The sequence below is a fragment of the Protopterus annectens genome, chromosome 5.part1 (assembly GCF_019279795.1).
Source record: "Protopterus annectens isolate FY-2018-M chromosome 5.part1, PAN1.0, whole genome shotgun sequence".
NCBI classification, from domain to species: domain Eukaryota; kingdom Metazoa; phylum Chordata; order Ceratodontiformes; family Protopteridae; genus Protopterus; species Protopterus annectens.
The window spans coordinates 578,420,860-578,440,740 of record NC_056736.1 but is presented as its reverse complement, the minus strand read 5'-3'; the positions used below and the strand labels follow the sequence as shown (position 1 = coordinate 578,440,740).

The following is a 19,881-nucleotide window of genomic DNA, read 5'->3' as shown; positions in this document are numbered from 1 at the left end:
TTTCAGCTGTGGATGAATCTTATGTCTGCCTGAGATACGTCTCCTTTATTTAACATCTTATTCCACCTGTACACCACTCTATGCTTGTATATGCCCTAGTTTCCTTAGACTTGGAGTCCTAGTTATAGCATGCTGCAGTAGTCTTAGAAGATGAATTAGACCACTTACAGCTTGTGTTCTGTACAGCTGTTCACTGGAGTATTATGGTGCTAGCAGGTATGCCTATTCCGAGTAAGATGTACTGACTTCTGCTTAGACAATAGATTATTTTTAAAGTTCTTGTCCTTATCTAGGTGGCCCTACATGACTTGGTTACTTCCCCACCAAACTTTAAGATATGGTTGCCTGGTACAAACTACTCTATAGCCAGCCAGGGGCTGATGTATCAGTTTTATTGGTGTCACCTGAATCCTGTAGCACTTTTCTTTTTAAGGGACATACCTCTAAATATCGCCATCTAAATGGCTGAGAGAATCTTCCACATTAAGCATAGTCAGGCTCTCCCTTAAGACCTGCTTTTTGGGTTGGTGTATTATAGAGCAGTATAAACATTTGTAGGCATTTACATCCTTGATGTGGCATTGCTTAATTTGATTCTTTGCCAGTTCTGTGTATAGTGTGTATTATCTTTTGTTGTGTTTTGTGTGTAGTGTGTATTCTCTCTTGTGTTTTATGTTATGTTTTTGTAATTTCTTCATGTGGTACTTTTTCTTCCAGTTGATCTCAATCTCCTAGATCTAGTATCTGCTTCATTTCCAACATACTCCTGGTTCTTCTAGTCAACTCTTTTGCTTTTTTGTGTCTAGCATTTTCCTTTGAAATATTGGAAAATGTTTAACTGAGGCACAGTCTCTCTTTTGGTTTATTACCATAAGAACAAGAAGCATTATCCCTTCCTATTTTATAGTTCACTTTTTGTTGGAAATACTTTTGTATTTTCTCCTTAACATGTTCTGCATCAAAAAATTATTTTGACCTTCCAGGAAAAAGTATTTTGAAAGTAGCTGGATACATCATCTTGAATCTCACACATGTTCTCAATATTCCCTGATTAGTGGAATCCATTTACTCCTCTTCTGCCTGGTGTGCAGTCAGTAATACTTTCCATAAACACTCTGTCTCCCACTTTTAGTACTTTGTCCTGCCATAGTTTTGTCAGAATCAACTCTTTCTTGGTGGTAGGATTATTTCTTTACTATTAAAGGTCTAGATTGCTTTCTCATGGACAGGTTTGGAACATACACACAATGTGCTCTTTCAATTAACAGCTGCTGCTGTGGAATACCTGTCCAGTTGCTTATTTGTGCTTTCATAAAATTAATACAGTTTGTTTTTCCAGCTTCTCTGGTACAGCAGAAAATTTTCCCCTATTTGCTCTGTCCTCTAATTCTATTATTTTGTTTTTGAAACATCTCTTAATGAGCAGTCTCATATTCAGCCAACCTTTTCTTCATTTTGGCTTCTGATTTTTGCAGCTTTATTACCTCATCTGAATATCTGTTTAAAGATTCTTCCATTTTTCCAGCCTTTTGTTCTTTGAGTTAATGTACTCCTTCAGTGTTTCATTTATTTTAATCAATTCTGAGCATATTTGACTTCTACTTTCTTCTAGGTTACTGGAAGTCATTTCTTGCACTGCTTTTTGTTGAACAGCTGCAGAATTCTTCCAAGTCAGTGTTTTCTCCTCACCTTTTATGATTTATTTTCTTTCCGGTTCTCCAAGTTTCTTTTTTGTTGGCATCCAGGCAGTGCACTTAGTAGCCACTTACTGAAATTTACCCAAAAATACAAGTTCACTGTCTGTCTTTACTGAGTTTGCCTTCACCCTGGAAGAACTGAAATTAAGCTGTTACTCATTGTGCAGCCATCTTGGAAGTATATTCATGTCTTGTGCGTTTGTCTTGAGTTTTCATTTTGTTGAATGGTTAGTTTTTTAAGCACTTAGATGAAGTTTAAGATGTAATGTGATCCTATCTCGCCTACATTCTCTACAGATGGGTTCGGAGCCAATCCTCTGCTCCAACTCTGCCGCTATACAATAGAACGCAGTCTCTTATTGGCTGAGTGACCTCGTATCCCAGGATGCACCACTACTGCTTCCCCAGATCTCGTTTGCCGCTTCTCAAGCATAGACGTGGTCTCGGACTTGGCTGAGCTAAGTATCTCTTAGAAATTTTTCTGTCTAGTTTTTTGTTAAAACTTACCCAAAAGCTGTTTTAACAGCTACTTATTGTTGTGTGAATGTGTATTGATATATTTTTGTGGTAAAATTGTGTTTTTTGTGGTAATTAAACGGTCCCGTTTAAGTTAGAGGGGCCTGGCCCTATCCTAGGCGTTTTAGTTAGTCTAGGCTGTCTTTGTGTGAATTTTGTTTTGGTAGTGTGTTTGTTGTTTAATAATAGCCATGTCGAAGGAACATAGACCATCAGGGTTTAAAAAATGTTCTAAATGTAGCTATAAAATGTCCATTACGGACGACCATTCTTTGTGTGTCTACTGTCTGGGCCCGAAGCATCTCCAAGAATCCTGTAGCGTTTGCCACGCCTTTTCCTCTCGCGTCCTCCAAGAGAGGAAAAATAAGTTGATTTTGAAAGGGCTTATTACCCCTTCCTTTGAGGAAGCCCTATCTTCTTCTTCTTCACCTTCGAGGAAGAAAAAGTCTTCGGCTCCGACCAGCCCGTCGGATCTGGCAGCAAAATAGTCGCGGCAGGCTTCTCCGTCGGCTCCACGGACTTCGGAGCCGAGGTCGGAACGGTCTGCCTCGATGTCTCCAGCTTCGACTCCTCTGGCTTCGAAGTCGAGCTCGGGCGTCGAGAGGCGAGTCATCTCCATCGGCTCCACTGCCTTCGGAGCCGATGGGGGTTGCCCGCTCAGACTCTTCCCCTTCGGTGCCGAAGTCCACATCGGCTCCGAGGGAAATTGCAGTGGTAGTGGAATCTCCCTTGGCGCCGATACTTCTCAAACCCATACGGAGCCGGTTCCCCAGTCTTTCGGAGCCGGCGGAGAAGTCGACTCGGACCCGGTCGGTCTCTTCTCGGTCGTCGAGGATGTCCGATTCGGATTTAGACAGGGTGCTTCAAAGGCTTTTTCAGTCTCCAGTCTTTGCAAAGTTGATCTCGGCTCCAGCCCAGTCGGCTCCGGAGCCGATCTCCAATCCTGTTATCTCGATTCCTCCTCCAACAGCTTCGGCGCCGTTGGAGTCGGTGTTGGTGGAGCCGGTGGAGGTTATCGGGTCGGTTCCAACCCTAACTCCAACCCCGTCCTTTGGGTCGGGGTTCGGTACGCGGACCTCCTCTGTCGGCCCCGGGGGGGGACGCATCGGGACCGATCCTTTCGGTTCCGAGCCTCCCTCTCAAGGCCGGCTGCGGGGTTCCGACTGCTGTTGTGGCCTCGGGGGATGAACCATTCTAGGACTCTGGGGGTCCCGCCTTCGAGGCCATGAGGAGTGCCTTGGCAAAATCCTCTGTGGCCACTTCTACCATCTCACCACCACCTTCCCTTGGCATGGAGACTGGCGCCTTTGCAATCCCCCTGTCTCACGACAGCGGAGCCCCTGGGCCTGAGGTTACCCCATTGGGGTTCCTTCTTCCTGGAGGTCCCTCCGAAACGCTTTCGGAGGAACCTCCGAGGAAGAAACAGTGTAAGAGGAAGCACGTCGACTCCCCTGATGAGTCTCTCACCTCGGATACCGACCTCGATGATGCGGAGGGGTCCCCCAAGTCGTCCTCGGATGATGTCTCCTTTGCGGACATCTTGGAGATCCTTAAGCAACGAGGCGACTGGCAGTCCAAACCCCCTTCTGCTGAGGAGTCGGTTTTCCTCAAGGCCTTCGGGGCTCAGCCCTCCGCCTCCTGGGTGTCTCCGCCCTTCGATGAGCTTCTGGATTTGATCTCTCGAAGGGCGTGGGAACACCCGGATTCTGTTGAACCGGTGCCAGCTCGCCCCAATAAATTCCTTTCGGCTCCCCCGGATAAGGACTTTCTCTCAAAAGGCGTGGCTGTAGATGTGGCAGAGGCTTCAACGTCTGTCCATCCTCCTAATAAGGAGTCTAGGAGCATGGATCGGTACGGCAAGCATACCCTTTCTTCAGCGGCCTTTACATTAAGGTCTCTGAACTACTTGACACATTTCACGAGACTGCAGAGGGATCTGGTCAAGGAGCTTTCGGATACCCTCTCTGGTAACTTACCTGAGCAGTTGGCTCAGACGGTTAACTCCCAGTTGGCTACCCTGTCCTCATTATCCAACTTGTCCATGAGGCTCATTTCTTATGCAGCCGAAGGAGCGAGCAGAGCGGCTGGAACAGGTGTTGCTCTACGGAGACCAGCCTGGCTATGCCTGTGTCACTTTGCGGAGGCCTTTAAGTCTTCCTTTGCCGACGCCCCCTTTGATGCCCAAGGTAAAGGACACATTGACTCGCTGCAACAGGAGGGTAAGACTTTAACTGCCGTAGGGGCCCAGTTTTCCACTCCCTTCAGACCTTATCCCAAGACTCGAAGAGGGGGGGAAATGTGGTTCCGTAAGTCTCAAAAGCCTTACTCGTCACAGCAGAGCGATTCCCCTTCTAGAGGCAGAGGAGGGGGAAATTTTTCAGGGAGACGCCGTCGCAGAGGCGGCGGAGGCCCCCGCAACACTGGAGACCGCGAGTCCTTTCGTGGCTCCTCCTCCTTCCAGCATCCCTGAAGGAGTACCCGACTGTGCAGCTCCGGAGCCAGTCGGGGTCGCTTTCGAGACACCTAAAGGCCTGGGAAAATATCACTCAGGACCAATGGGTGCTTCGAATCATCGCCGGAGGTTACACCATTCCCTTTTCTCAACCCCCCCCCACCAGTCCAAAGAATCCCGGACCCACCACCCAGTCAGCGGGATCATGCAGCCAGCGAAATATCAAAGCTGCTTCAAAAAGGAGTCATCCAACCTGTCCCCGCAGACCAGGCCGAATCAGGGACTTACTCAAGATTCTTTTTGGTACCAAAAAAGACCGGGGACTTGAGACCCATTTTGGATCTAAGCAAATTAAACTGATTTGTGAAAAAGTCCAAATTCCGGATGGTCACTTTGCAATCCATTCTTACGCTTTTGGAGAAAGGTGTTTGGATGTGCTCCATAGATCTCAAAGACGCCTAATATCACATTCTGATAGATCAGGCGTCGAGGAGACACTTACGCTTCAGCCTAGGAGACAGTCATTTCCAGTTCCGAGCACTGCCCTTTGGTCTCACCACAGCCCCCAGGGTGTTCACCAAATGTTTGGTGGTGGTGACTGCTCACCTGAGAAGTCTAGGATTCCAGGTGTTTCCATACCTAGACGACTGGCTCCTAACTGCCACCTCCAGGCATCTACTCTTGGAAAATCTAGCAGCCACTATCACACTAGGCAACTCCTTAGGAATCACCTACAATTGGTCAAAATCTGTATTGCTGCCATCTCAGCGTATTCTGTTTATTGGTGCAGAAATAGACTCAAGGCAGATGCGAGTCCATCTCCCCGCGGAAAGGATAGCAACGCTCCAGTTTCAGTTTCAGGCATTGCTCCTCAGACGTCATGCTCCAGCGAGAATGGTCCTGCAGCTGTTGGGTTCCATGGCAGCCACCATTCTTCTGGTCCCCTTGGCAAGGTTGCACATGAGGATACTCCAGTGGCTCCTATCAGTCCAGTGGTCTTATCAAGACCTTCCTCTCAGTCACCACATATTGATCACAGAGACGTGCAAACAGGATCTTCGTTGGTGGCTTCTTTCCTCCAACCTGAATCTAGGGCGACCCTTCGTTCCCCCACTCCCCTCTGCCACGTTGACTACGGACGCCTCCCAGACAGGGTGGGGGGGGGGCATTATCTGGACAGGTCGGTCCAAGGCACATGGCACTCCGACGAGAGTCTTCTCCACATCAATATCCTGGAGATGAGGGCGGTGCTTTTAGCGTTGCAAGCACTGCACGATCACCTCCTCCAGGGTACGATTGTCATTCAGTCCGACAACATGTCGGTAGTCTGGTACTTAAACAAGCAAGGAGGGACCAGGTCTTACCCCCTTTGCAGAGAAGCCATGAAGGTATGGGATTGGGCGATTGCTACCAAGCGTTTCCTAGTGGCAATGCACATTCCGGGGAAATCCAACGTGATAGCCGACAGACTGAGCAGAACTATTCTCTCCCCTCACGAGTGGTCCTTGAACGACAGAGTGGTAGCGCAGATTTTCACGAGATGGGGAGTTCCTTGTTGCGATCTCTTCGCAAGTCCCCTCAACGCGAAATGCCAGCACTTCTTCACTCTCACCCCAGTTCCGGGGGAGATCCCCAAGGACGCTGTAGTCCACGTTTGGCCCCCCGGTCTGCTATACGCCTTTCCACCGGTTCCTCTTCTCCCCAAGGTGATTCAGAAGGCGATTCGCTTGGGAAGCAAAATGATACTAATCGCCCCATACTGGTCTCGTGAAGTCTGGTTCCCCTTTCTTCACAAATATGCATTGGAGGGTCCCTGGTTCCTGGACCAAGTTCCGGACCTTTTGACGCATCAGTCAGAACAGCTCCATCAGTCCCTCCATTCATTGAAGTTAGCAGCTTGGCTACTCCTCTTCCAACCATAGTTAGGAGCCATTTTTTCGCCCCTGAAGTCATGCATATTTTGTCTTCGGCCCACAAGACTTCTACTAAAAAGATGTATAGCAATAAATGGAAGAGGTTTGCTATTTGGGCCCAACTCCGAGGATTAGACCCTATGACAGCCTCGGTGTCAGAGGTACTGAAGTTTTTAGCTTCCCTATTCAACCAAGGTTGCTCAGTGTCTACCATCAAAGTGCAATTGGCGGCTATTTCCAATTTTCATGAGAGCGTAGAACCACCTTTAATGAGCAACAAGTTGTGCAAAGCCTTTATTAAAGGAGCTTGGCTTCTACGACCCCCTATATCTCAACCTGAACCTCCGTGGGACTTTAACGTGGTGTTAGGTGCATTAACCTAATCTCCCTTTGAGCCGGCAGCAACCTGTGATCTAAAATTTCTTTCTTGGAAGACTGCTCTTCTAGTTGCTATTACATCAGCCAGGCGAGTTTCAGAACTTCAAGCCCTATGTGTCAAACCACCATACCTGGTATTTCACAAGGATAGAGTATCTCTTAGACCAAACCCATCTTTTATACCAAAGGTTTGTTCTAACTTTTGTTTACAACAATCACTGGAACTACCGGTCTTTTTCCCTAAGTATTCGAACAGAGCTGAATATACTTTTCACAGCTTGGACGTACACAGACAATTACGTTTCTATTTGGATAGGACACACCAAGCACGAAAATCAGATCAACTGTTTGTGTCCTTTTCGGATAGTAAATTAGGCAAAGCCGTCACAAAAGTCACTATTGCCAAGTGGATCAGGGACTGTATCAATCATATTTATCTCATTTCAAATAAGGAGCTTATAGTTCCAGTGAAAGCTCATTCTACTAGGGCTATGGCCACTTCGGCAGCCTTTCATTCCAAGCTCTCTATTAGTGACATTTGTGCGGCTGCTACGTGGTCTTCTTCACACACCTTTATTTCTCACTACAAATTGGATGTGGCATCTAGGGGTCGAGCTTCCTTCGGTTCCACTGTTCTCAGGAGTGTTTTCCAGTGAGCCACCCAGGAATTTGGTGCTAGGGACGCTGTCCCATCTGTAGAGAATGTAGGCGAGATAGGATCATATTACATCTTTTAGTTATGTACTTACCATAACTTTAGATGTATGGGATCCATCTCGCCTACATTCCTAATAACCCACCCTCCTTCCCCCTGCCTCGTAGACCAGGAGAGACCGGACGATCCGAAATTGAACTTCTTTCCTCTCTTGAAAGACCTGAGAATGTTATAACAATAGTCTGTTTCTGTGAGCATGTGTGCGGACAAACAAGATCTGGGGAAGCAGTAGTGGTGCATCATGGGATACGAGGTAACTCAGCCAATAAGAGACTGCGTTCTATTGTATAGCGGCCGAGTCGGAGCCGAGGATCGGCTCCGAACCCATCTGTAGAGAATGTAGGCGAGATGGATCCCATACATCTAAAGTTATGGTAAGTACATAACTAAAAGTTTTGAAGCATTTCTGTACAAGATATTTGCAATATAGTGTACTGTTAACACTTTCACAAAACATGGTAAGTTGGAGTACAGGGATGGGACATGTTTTGGCAAGGCTATGCTTGAGAGATCCTGCAACTGTCCTCATATGGGTATGGTAGCACTGCTTAGAAATCTACAGAGATGTTAAGATTTACTGTTGACACTGACCCTTCCTAAAGAAGGCAGTTCAGTTGAGTCTAGAATACTTACTATGGCAGTAGATCTTCAAGGAGTATTCACTGTAACAGAACAGCTACCATTTCTTCATCTCCCTAATAACAAGTATGTGTAGTAGTTGTATTTTACTGTATTGCTGCACAGTTATAAACTTTGCTGTTACAACAACAGGATTGTTTTAAAGGAGTAATCTTATACATTCACAAGTATCTGAGGGACTTAATTGGGATTCTACCATTCATATTTTTAAATGGGAACTGTACACATCAACCAGGGAAGAAGGGTTTGACATAATGCTGTCACAAGATAAGTACTGGCCTTCATAAGGACCAAGGTATAGCAGATGAAATTTTCTGGCCAGGAATTGAAGACTGGTGAGGCTAGGGAAAACTAAAATGATCTGATGCTATCCATGTCATTATTCTTCATGGATGGGTCTTGGCTCTGACCTTTGATCCAAGCCGGCAACTGAAGGACAGATCCAGAGCTCAAGCTCCTCCCCCTCCCATAATCTCCTGCTGACCTGTAACCCTCAGATTTTATTTACTGCGGAAATGCTAGAACATGATTCCTGTAGCTCAAACGACTACTTCAGATAAGTTTATGTTTTTCTTTTTTTTCCCTTTGGGTTTTTTCCTACCTATTTTTAGTTATGGTGTTCTCTTTACTCTTTCTTTCTGTTAGTGTAGTTAGTTTCGGTTTCCTCCCCAACTCTGTATTTTTTCTAGGATCTTTTCTTGTGGGTTCCCGCTTTTTTTTTCCCCTGTCCTTTTCTGTAGCCCTTCTGATTACGGCTAATCCTTGCCCCTTTCCTTCAAAAGATAGTTGTCTTCTCAGTCAGGGTAGTTTTTTTCTTGGGTCTCTCTTACCTTCTTTTTTCCCAAAGTGTGCACTGTGCTCTCTCACTCCCGGGTGTGTGTGTGTCTTGTCAAGATGTCTGAAGGGCCCTCTGGCTTTAAGAGATGCTCCTTGTGCAGTCAGAAGATGTCCCATTCCAACTCGCACGAAGAATGTGTTTATTGCTTAGGCGAGAGTCACCTGGGAGTTGTGTGCAGCACACCTGGAGGTTGAGTGCGACATTTGTGCTGTATTCAACCCCAGGGCTCTCATGGGTCATGGGAACAAGTTATTGTTAAAGGGGCTAGCAAAGGGGGTCCTCTAGTTTCTGGCTTCCTCCCCAAGACTCCTTTGGATCTTAAGAGAAAGAGTTCCTCTTCCTGTAAGGAATCCCCTTCAAAAAAGCAGAGTCTGTCAGATCGCAGCACACTGGATCTGAGCTCAGCCTCCTTGGCATCAGATCCAGGCTCTTCCACTCGGAGAGCCTCAGATCATTCTTTTGCATCCGAGGCCTCGGTGCCTTGGAGGTCCTTGGATCTGATTCTGCACAAACAGTCTTTGGATCCAGTCCATTTGTCGGATCCGTCTATGATGCTGACTAGAGCATCGGATCCATCTAAGACTTCGGAGCCAATGATTCTGTCGGATCTTATAGTCATTGAGAGTTACCCCTCACGATCTGTATGCCCAGATCCAATGCTTCGAAGTCGGTCCCCTTCCCAGGATTGCAGAGCTTTAACAGGATCTCCAACTAAGCCGGGACATTCTTCTGTGTATCTTCTAGGTCTTCCAGAAGCTTGCTTCCCACAGATATGGATATGATGATGAGTTTCCACAAGGCTCAAACTGAGTTGGGCTTATTGCCATCCCCAGCACAGTTGCCTAAGGAGCCTTTTCCATCCACAGGGCTTCACTCTTCTCATCCAACCAATCACTCCCCTCATCCAAACCATCCATGTTTGACTCGCCAGAATCAGAGCATTCTTTGTGAGAGGCCGACAATGTCCGGTATCCCTTCCTTCCTGACACAGTCAGGGTCTCGTGCGGGCTCTGTTCCACTGCTTCGAAACATGCTGTGCCTCAACCCCGTGAGGTCTGTGCCGGTTCTTGGGGGGGGGTGGGGTCAGGCCTGGAGTTTTTGGACCGTCCGGGGGCCTCTGCACTAGACAGCTCGGGATCTGATATCGTCTGGAGAAGTCAGTGCTGCACTTCAGTCCTTCCTTCCTTCCTGGGTGGCTGCAGCCACAGGAAAGGAGGGGTGGACCTCATCCAGCCCGTTGGCCTTCCGGGCAGTAGAGAGGCCCTTCTCCGGCTGGACAGTTACTACTTCATCTCTAGGTCCTTCCCGGTGCCTCTCAACTGTGGGCATTGAGGCCTCATCATCCTTACAGGATCAGCCCTCCTGTGAGCACCTTCAGATGGGCATTACTCCGCTTGGGGACCTGGCCTCCTCCTTGGAAGAGGATGTGCAAGAGGTGACTGCCTTTGAACTGCCCTAGAGAGTCCCTCACTGCGGACACAGATTTCAAAGAGCGAGATGGGTCCCCCAGACTTCTTACTGAGGCAGTGTTCTTCGGGGACATCATGGAAATTCTCAAGCAAAGATGAGGTTGGTCTCTCCCCCCCCCCCCTCTTCTTCAGAGGAATCTGTGTTCCCGAAGGCCTTCAGGATGGACCCATCTTCTACCTGGGTGTCCACCCCAGCTGACGAGTTTGTGGAACTATTTGCTGACAGGGCATGGAAGGAGCCGGACATAGTGGAACCAGGCCCCAAAAAGGCTGACAAATTCCTTTGTTTCCCTAAAGATAAGACCTTTTGGAGTAAGGGCATCCCCATTGATGTCCATCGTAGTGGCTACAGCTACTAAGAAGGGGGCTGGCTGAACAGAGCTCTGCTGTCCATCCCTCAGACAGAGACTCTCAGGCATTTGACTGCTTTGGAAAGCATGTTTGCGCCTCTGGTACGTTCGGACTGAGACCAGCCATCTACATGGCACAATTTATCCGGCTTCATAGGGATTTGGTGTCTGAACTCACCACTTCTCTTTCAGAGTTACTGCCTCTGGAGAGCGCTGTGAAGTGATCTACTCTGACTTCTGTAGCTAATGCTTTGATGAAGTTGATCTCCAATGCAGCGGAGGCCACCTCTCAAGTGGCTGTCACAGGCATTGCCATTAGATGTCACGCCTGGCTTCACCTTTGCAGGTTTGCAAAACCCTTTAAGGTGTCTTTCACTAATGCCCCCTTCAACGGATCAACATGGTTTGGTCCCTCCATCAAAGAGACATTGGCCCACAGTGAGCAGGAGGGGAAGACTCTGTCCGCGGTGGGAATCAAGTTCTTCACTCCCCAACGATCCTTTAACACGAATCAGAGAGGTAGTAAGAAACATTGGTTCCGCAGGACTCAGTCCTCCTTCCAGGATGCTCCATAGGAATCTTCTTCTACTGGCCGGAGTAGGGGATTCAATGGCAGACACTGCCCCAGAGACAGAGAGGATTTGCAGAACCAGGGCTCCAGGGAACCTTTCTTGGAAAAGCCCACTCAGCACTCCTGAAGTGCTGCCTGGCTGTCTTTCCCTGGAGGCATTCGAGGGACGATTCTCCCTTCAGTCACTAGCCTGGACAAGTCTCACCTCAGATAAGTGTGTTTTAAAGGTTATTTCCTGGGGTTACTTCATTCCCTTTTTTCAGCCCCCTCCAATTCAGAAATCTCTTCTGGACGCCCCCCCCCCCCCCCCCCACCAAATGGAGTTGGCCCATCTCGATGTCCAAGACCTTCTTCTAAAAAGACCCATGTAAGAGGTCCCAACAGGACAACGAGGGTTTGAAACTTACTCTTGCTTCTTTTTGCTGCTGGAGAAGACCAGGGACCTGTGTCCCTTTTTGGACCTCAGCGAGCTGTACTTGTCGGTCAAGAAGTACAAGCTCTGTATGGTTACTGTTCAGTCTATTCAGCCTCTTCTGTGCAAGGACAGTTAGATGTACACAGTGGATCTTAAGGATGCGTACTATCATATCAAAATCAACAGATGCTCCAGGAGACACCTGAGCTTTCAGTTAGGGGCCAGTCATTACCAGTTCAGAGCCCTGCCGTTTGGATTCACTACAGCCCTCCCTGGGTGTTTACCAAATGTATGGCAGTGGTGGCAGCTCATCTCCGGCTGCAAGGATTCCAGGTCTTTCCATACCTGGATGATTGGCTTCTCACACCCACCACGAGGCATCAACTCTTGATGGCCACCAACTATACCCTCAATGTCTTTCAGGATCTTGGCATCATGGTCAACCTGTCCAAATCCAATCTTTCTCTGTTCCAGAACCTAGAGTTTGTCAGAGTTCTTCTGGATATGGTGTTAGAGACTACATCACTACCCTTTTGCAGGGTTCAGCTCATTTGAGACCATGTCTATCAATTGCTGACTCTCAAAAGACCAACGGCTCACTAAATCTTGCAGGTGCATGGCAGTGGACCCTGGCAGTTCAGTAGTCTGCTCAGGTTCTTTCCATGTCCATCAGGATCTCTCAGGTGTGCAGAACTCATCTTGCATGGTGACTTCAAGCTCAGGATCTAATTTTAGGCAGACCCTTTTGTCTTCCCCAACCCAAGGCCACAGTGACCACGGACGCCTCCCTGTTGGAGTGGGGGGGACATTTTTGGAGAAGGACAGTTCAAAGCAAGTGGTCGCCTATAGAGACCAAATTGCACATAAACATCCTGGAGATGACAGCAGTCCTAACGTTGCAAGCCTTTCAGGAGTGTCTCCCTCTCAGGACTATAGCAGTTCAAAGGACAACATGGTGGTGGTCTGGTACATCAGCATACAAGGGGGAACACTGTCTTACCCCCTGTACAGAGAGGCCATGATAGTGTGGGAATGGGCGATGTCTTCTAGGTGCTTTCTTCTTGCAGCTCACATTCCAGGCAGTTCCAACATGCTGGCTTACAAACTCAGCAGATGTATCTTGAGTCCTCACAAGTGGTCCCTGAATCCATCAGTGGCATGTCGGATATTTGATCGTTGGGGTCAACCTTGCAATCTCTTCGCTTCACCAGTCAACCACAAATCCAGTAACTACTTTGCCCTGATCCCCCCAACGGGAAAGTCAACCAGGGACACACTTGTTCACTATTGGCCGTCGGGACTTCTATATACTTACCCACCAACTCCCCTCATTCGCAAACTTTTGCAAGAAAGCCCATCGCCTGAAGACTCTCCTCATCGCCCCCTTTTGGCCTCGTCAGGCATCTCCCTTCTTTGGTTTCATCTGAAATATCTTCCCTGGATATTGGATAGTGTCCTGGATCTCCTTTCTCACCCTTGAGGGCTTCCTCTTCCTGACCTCCATACTCTTCATCTAACTGCATGGTTCCTCCAGTTCCACTGATTCTTTCCCAGTCCAGGCTTCCCTCTCCACTAAATTATAATATCTTAGCCTCTCAAAGCAGTCTACTAAGAAGATATATTCTAGTAAATGGAAAAGATTCTCTTTTTGAGGCAGGCAACAAAATCTGGACCCTTTTGCAACCCCTCTTCCTGACGTTCTCTTCTTCTTGGCTTCTCTCTTTCAGGAAGGGGCTAGTTTCTCCACGATTAAACTCCATTTGGCGTCCATCTCTAATTTCCATTGAACGAGGGTCCTACTTTTTATTCCAGACTGTGTAAGGCCTTTCTCAAAGGGGTCTTTCTCCTTAGACCTGCTATCAAAGATCCCTCCCCACCATGGGATTTAACTCTGGTGTTACAGTCTTTGACACAATAGCCCTTTGAGCCAGTAGCATCTTGTGATCTTAAGTTTCTGTCTTGGAAGACAGCCGTCTTGGTAGCTATTACTTCTGCCAAGATAGTTTCTGAGTTGCAGGCTGTCGGCATTAAGTCCCCTTTTATGGTCTTGCACAAGGACAGGGTGTGTCTCAGGACTAATCCTTCATTCATTCCGAAGGTAACTTTGGAAGTTAATCTCAACCAGTCTATCCCGCTACCAGTGTTCTTCCCTAATTATTCTAATAAGGGGGGAATATACGTTACATTGTTTGGACATCCATAGACAGCTTAGCTGTTATCTTAAGGGGGACTGAAGAATTTCAGAAGTTGGATCAGCTCTTCTTAGCCTTTTCTCAGGCCAGAAAAGGTCTGGTAGTTACTAAGGTATTGATTTTCCAATGGATTGCCAGCTGTATTTTCTACATTTACGATAACAGGCATATGGAGCTATCCAGACCAGTTCAAAGCTTACTCTACTAGGTCTGTGGCTACATCTTATGTCTTTTTGGCTAAGCTTTCTTTCTATGAGATTTGTGCTGCTGCTACTTGATCTAATCCCCACACCTTTGTTTCACACTATAAGTTGGATTTAGTGTCTAGGAACAGGGCTTCCTTTGGTTCCTCTGTACTCCGGCTTATCCTTCCCTGAGGCCACCCAGGGTTTATAGTAGCTGGGGACTCTGACCCATCTGTGATGAATAATGACACGGATAGCATCAGACAGAGTTATGTACTTACCATAACCTGGAATCTGTGGTATCCAGTGTCATTATTCATCATGGTCCCACCCTCCTTCCCCCTTCCTTCTGGGGACGTGGTAGATGTGGAGGGATATTTTTTCTTGAGGAGATTTCGTATATTGGGCAGACTATGCTGCATTTTCTTTATCCAGCAAACTCAATCTGAGGGTTACAGGTCAGCAGGGGATTATGGGAAGGGGAGGAGCTTGAGCTCTGCATCTGTCCCTCAGTTGCCAGCTCTGATCCGAGGTCGGATCTAAGACCCATCTGTGATGAATAATGACACTGGAGAGTTTTTCCTTGAAGGTCTGTTGTGGTAGATCTTCTTACAACTGTAATATGTAAATGCGTTTCCTTAGATAAAAATTATTGTATTATCACTGTGTATTAGCATAGTTTGAAATGCACAGTGTCATGTAAAGGGCTCTGGTATAGTGATGTGTGGAAATAAATGTTTTTCTTCTCACCTTCCTAGGCTTGTAAGAGAGGAAATGCTGATATTGTCCGACTTATGCTGGAATATGGTGCAGACTGCAGCATTCTATCCAAGCATCAAAACAGTGCATTACATTATGCCAAACAAAGCAATAATGTTATGCTGTATGACCTGCTCAGAAATCATATGGACACGTAAGTATCTGTTAAGTGTGATAAATTTATGTTAGTATTTTTATTTCAGAAAAATGTAATGTCATCTCTAATTTTTTAGTATTACTACTAAATGGTTGATGTTCTTCGTGATGTTCTTCATCTCACATTGCTGCAGTCCTTACACTTGGGTATAGCGCTGTCCTCGGTCGGCCCGAATACCAAAGTATATGGCTGACGCCGGTCATGGCGCATTAAACTGACGCCAGGACGTCAGGGTATAAATGCGCATGACCGACGTCATATCCTCAGTCTTTTTTGCCGCGTGGTCCGATGCAGAAGCAAATTTGCGAGTGCAGGTTGGCGTCCTGAGATTTTCCGAAACCGGAGTTTCAGACCGAATCCAAGTTGGCTAAGTACCCCGTTGGGGAATATTTTGGTTTTTTCTTGCCTCAGTATTTTACCGGATGTCAGAAAAAGTAAATAACTGTATTTCTTAGGGTAAACAGATAGCACATAGGAACTACCACAGCTTGTGTATACCGTGTTTAGGGCCTGAGCACGACGTTGTTGGGTGTTCCTTGCGCTAGATTTAACAAACGTACCATAAAGAGGAGATTAGACTGCGCTAGGTTAGTCTTCGGAAGCGGTGCAATTACAAAATGCCGCCGGATGTTCCGACGCCCGCTACTCAAGAAGCGCAAGGACAAAACACCTAGGCCTAGGTTAGAGGCACCAGCCGACCGGACGCCGGTTCTTTAGAGGGCACGGTTGTGCCAGAGGCCCAAACAGAAGTTTCCTAGAGTCCCAGGGGAGACTTTGTTGTTACAGGATGTGTCTTCACAGGAGGTAGGCCAGGCTGAAGGGGCTTCTCAGGTAGCTGTTCTCCCTCTCTGCCTAAGGTGGTTAGGCCTTCTCCTACTGTTACAAAGGCTTCTTCCAAGAGTAGGCCAGGTTCAGCTGTAGCGGGTGCTCCTCCTAGTACTTCAGGCCCTGTGCCCAAGAGACATATGCTTAAGATGGCTGAAGATTTAATTACTCTGATTAGGGTTCTATGCCCCCTCCTGACAAAAGGCCTAGGGTGGATCCTGAATTTGGGAATTTTGAACAGGATTCTGATATTTCTGAGTCTTCGGCTGAGGATTTACAGGAGTTTTCTCATTATTCTGATTCTGATGTGGATGACTCCACCCCTTCTGCTTCTCCTCCTGAGGATTTCTCATTCTCAGAGACTCTCCATGCCATGAGGGAACATTTTAAATGGGAAGGTCAGGATTTCTCTGATTCCAGGAAAAGACTAAGGGAATTTTTGTTTTTACCTCAGCATAGGCCTTTAGCTATACCCCCTGTTCTTTCTGTGGTGGAAGATGTTTTTGCAGAGGCTTCCCTTAACCCTGATTCTTTACCTCCGCACCTGTTAAACCGGACAGATACTATAGGGTGCCTGAAGCTCACAAGTATCTTTTAAAAGCCCTAGGGCAGATCCAGAGACAGTTACTCAGGGGCCTAAAGGGGTTAAGGCTTCTGTGGCTAAAAATCCAGTTCCTCAGGACAAAGAGGCAAGAGCTTTAGACAGATGGGGTAAGAAAGTGTATACTTCTTCAACTTTAGCCATGAGGGCTTTAAATTGTCAATTCCACATGCTGAGATATCAAATCTATCTCCTTTCACAGTTAAAGTCTAAGGTAGATGCTCTGGCAGAAGGTATTGAATGTAAGGAGTTACAAGATCTGGTACATGTGTCTGAACAGGTGGGTAAGCATTCCTTACAATGTGGTTTTGATGCTGTACAGGCCTCTTCCAGGGTGGCTGCCACTGGTACTGTCCTTCGCAGGCACGCCTGGTTACGGAATCAGAATTTAGCTGAGCATGTTAAGTCAAGGATCTTGGATGCCCCTTTGCAATCTGATGTGTTGTTTGGTTCGCCTGTTGAAGCAGTTTTAAAGAAAATGGAGGACAAAGCTAAATCTATGCACACTGTTAAAGATTTTTTACAGGTTCAACCACCAAAGTTTAGCAGAAACTGGCCAAGCAAGGCGTGGACATACCCTTCTTTTGATTCCCAGTCTAGGGGTAGGTCTAGGCGCTAGGGGCAGAGCTCAGGGTTCCTTTAGATCCAGGACAGGGGCTCACCTGCACAGTCTTCAGGGAGGGCAGGGGTCAGCCCTTTCGTAGACAGACCCAATGACCTACCTTTCAACTGCCAGAACCTTCACGTCTCGCAGCACCTTTAGGAGGAAGACTGACACTTTTCAGAGAGAACTGGAGTTTAATTACCCAAGACAGATGGGTGTTGGATATCATTCACCACGGTTACAGATTTTATTTCCATACCTTACCACCGCTCAAGGGCATGCCAGATATTCCCCAACACAAATTGGAAGCTCACAGACAAATATCCATATTGACACAGATAGGGGTCATACAACCGTGCCTATGGCAGAAAGGGGCCTAGGATTTTACTCGCTTATTCCTAGTACCAAAAAGGGGAACACGTGGAGACCAATTCTGGATTTGTCTATCCTCAACACCTTTCTGGACATCCCCAAGTTCAAGATGCTGACATTGCAACAGCTTTTACCCCTCCTGGGCAAGGATCACTGGATGGTAACTTTGGATCTCCAAGAGGCTTACCTTCATGTCCCTATCACTCTAGGCTGCAGGAAGTATCTGCGTTTTGAGCTGGAGATTCACACTATCAATTCTCTGCATTGCCCTTTGGCTTATCCACTGCACCCAGAGTATTCACAAAGGTCCTGGCTCCAGTGATAGCTTTTTCAGACGGAAAGGAATACAGATTTACCCTTATTTGGACGATTGCCTGATTCTGGCTCAGGGCAAGGACTAACTTCTACAGCATTTAAAGTATGTGATAACAGTGCTAAGATGCCTAGGGTATTCTGTGAACGAAACAAAGTCCAGTCTAGTACCCTCTCAGGACATGTGCTTTCTGGGTGTGAGACTGAATACAGCAGCCCAGATGGCCTTCTTGACCCCGGACAAACAAAAGAATCTTTCCCTTTACTTCCAACAACTATCACATCAGTCCGGGCTGACTGCAAGGACAGTCCTTCAAGCCTTAGGGTTCATGGCATCTTGTATTCTGGTGCTTCCCAATGCCAAACTGCATATGAGGAAGCTACAATGGTATCTCAAGAATCTATGGACACAGCACTGCCACGATCTGGACACTGTCATTCCAATAATACCTTGCATCCAAAAGGAATTCTTGTGGTGGGCTCAGCAATGTCACCTAAACAAGGGACTTTCTGTGACCCGGCCGGAGGCAAGTCAGATTCTAACAACAGATGCCTCAGACAAAGCTTGGGGGGCTCATCTCAATGGAAAATGGATACAGGACAAGTGGCCTGCCAGACTACAACATCTACATATCAACCTAAAGGAGATGTTAGCAGTCCAGTTTGCATTAACAGCTTTCAAGGAATTACTTCTTCCAGGACAGGTGTTGATTCTAACAGACAACACAACCGTCATGTGGTACATCAACAAGCAAGGGGTACACATTCTTACCCTCTATGCAGACAAGCAATGATTCTATGGGAAACTGCTCTCAGTCTACAACTGGATCTTCAGGCAAGGTTTCTGCCGGGGTGCAGAACTCCTTAGCAGATGTGTTAAGCAGGCAAATCATGGATCCCCACGAGTGGAAACTGGATCCTCAGGTATTTCAGCAAGTAACAGTGTCATGGGGAACACCAGACATAGATCTGTTCGCTTCTCCTCTAAACCACCAGCTGCCAAAGTTTTGCACAAAAGGATACACCAGGCAGCTTGGAAAACGGATGCTCTCTTTCAGTTGGAAAAATCTTCATGTATGCCTTTCCACCACTTCCTCTACTTCTAAAGGTTCTGCTAAAGGTAAGCCAGGACAAACCAAGAATGATCCTGATAGCTCCAGATTGGCCCCGACAGCATTGGTACCCACTACTGAGAAACCTAATAAGGAAACCACCGTGGCCCCTGCCTTTGATTCCTCAACTGTTGTCTCAAAAGGACGGTCATTTACTCAATGTCAAGCTTCACTCTCTTCATCTCACAGCATGGCATATCCTGTTTTAACTCATAGCAGGGCTCAACTTCCTCAACAAGTTTTGAATGTGATTATGGAAGCTAGGAGACCTAGTACAAGGAAAGTGTATGCGGACAAGTGGAAGAGATTTTGCTTTGGAGTGCAGCAAAGGGTGTGGATGTTTCTGAGCCTGACTTAAGTGTGGCTCTTCTATATCTTACTGAGTTATTGGACAAGGGTTTGTCCTTCTCTTCCATTAAAATTCATGCTGCAGCAATTTCAGCTCACTATGACTGTGATCCACCTTTGTTTTCTCATTCTTTGTTCAAGCAATTTCTCAGAGGGGCAAAGAACATAAGACCTCCACGAAGAGCTCCTACTCCAGCTTGGGACCTCAATTATGTGTTGGAAAAGCTCACTCTGCCACCTTTTGAGCCTGCAGCTACGGCTGAGTTAAAATATTTGTCATGGAAGACTGCTTTTTTGTTGGCCATTACCTCTGCAAGAAGGGTTTCTGAATTGCAGGCCCTTATGGCTGTTGAGCCTTTCTTGATCTTCCATAAGGATAGGGTATCTTTACGCACTAACCCTTCCTTTATGCCTAAGGTGGTCTCAAGTGTCTCCTTAAACCAGTCTATTCATTTACCTAC

The 19,881-nt window shown here is 46.9% G+C and overlaps 1 protein-coding gene across 1 annotated transcript in view; it reads left to right on the top strand.

Moving 5' to 3' along the window:
- MPHOSPH8 (M-phase phosphoprotein 8) overlaps positions 1-19,881 on the top strand; it is a gene marked incomplete at its 3' end in the record, with an annotated part of 1,147,086 nt that overhangs the window by 721,391 nt on the left and 405,814 nt on the right. The window contains 1 exon segment of the mRNA XM_044072830.1: positions 15,089-15,243. Within this exon segment, the coding sequence (XP_043928765.1) occupies positions 15,089-15,243 (155 nt within the window).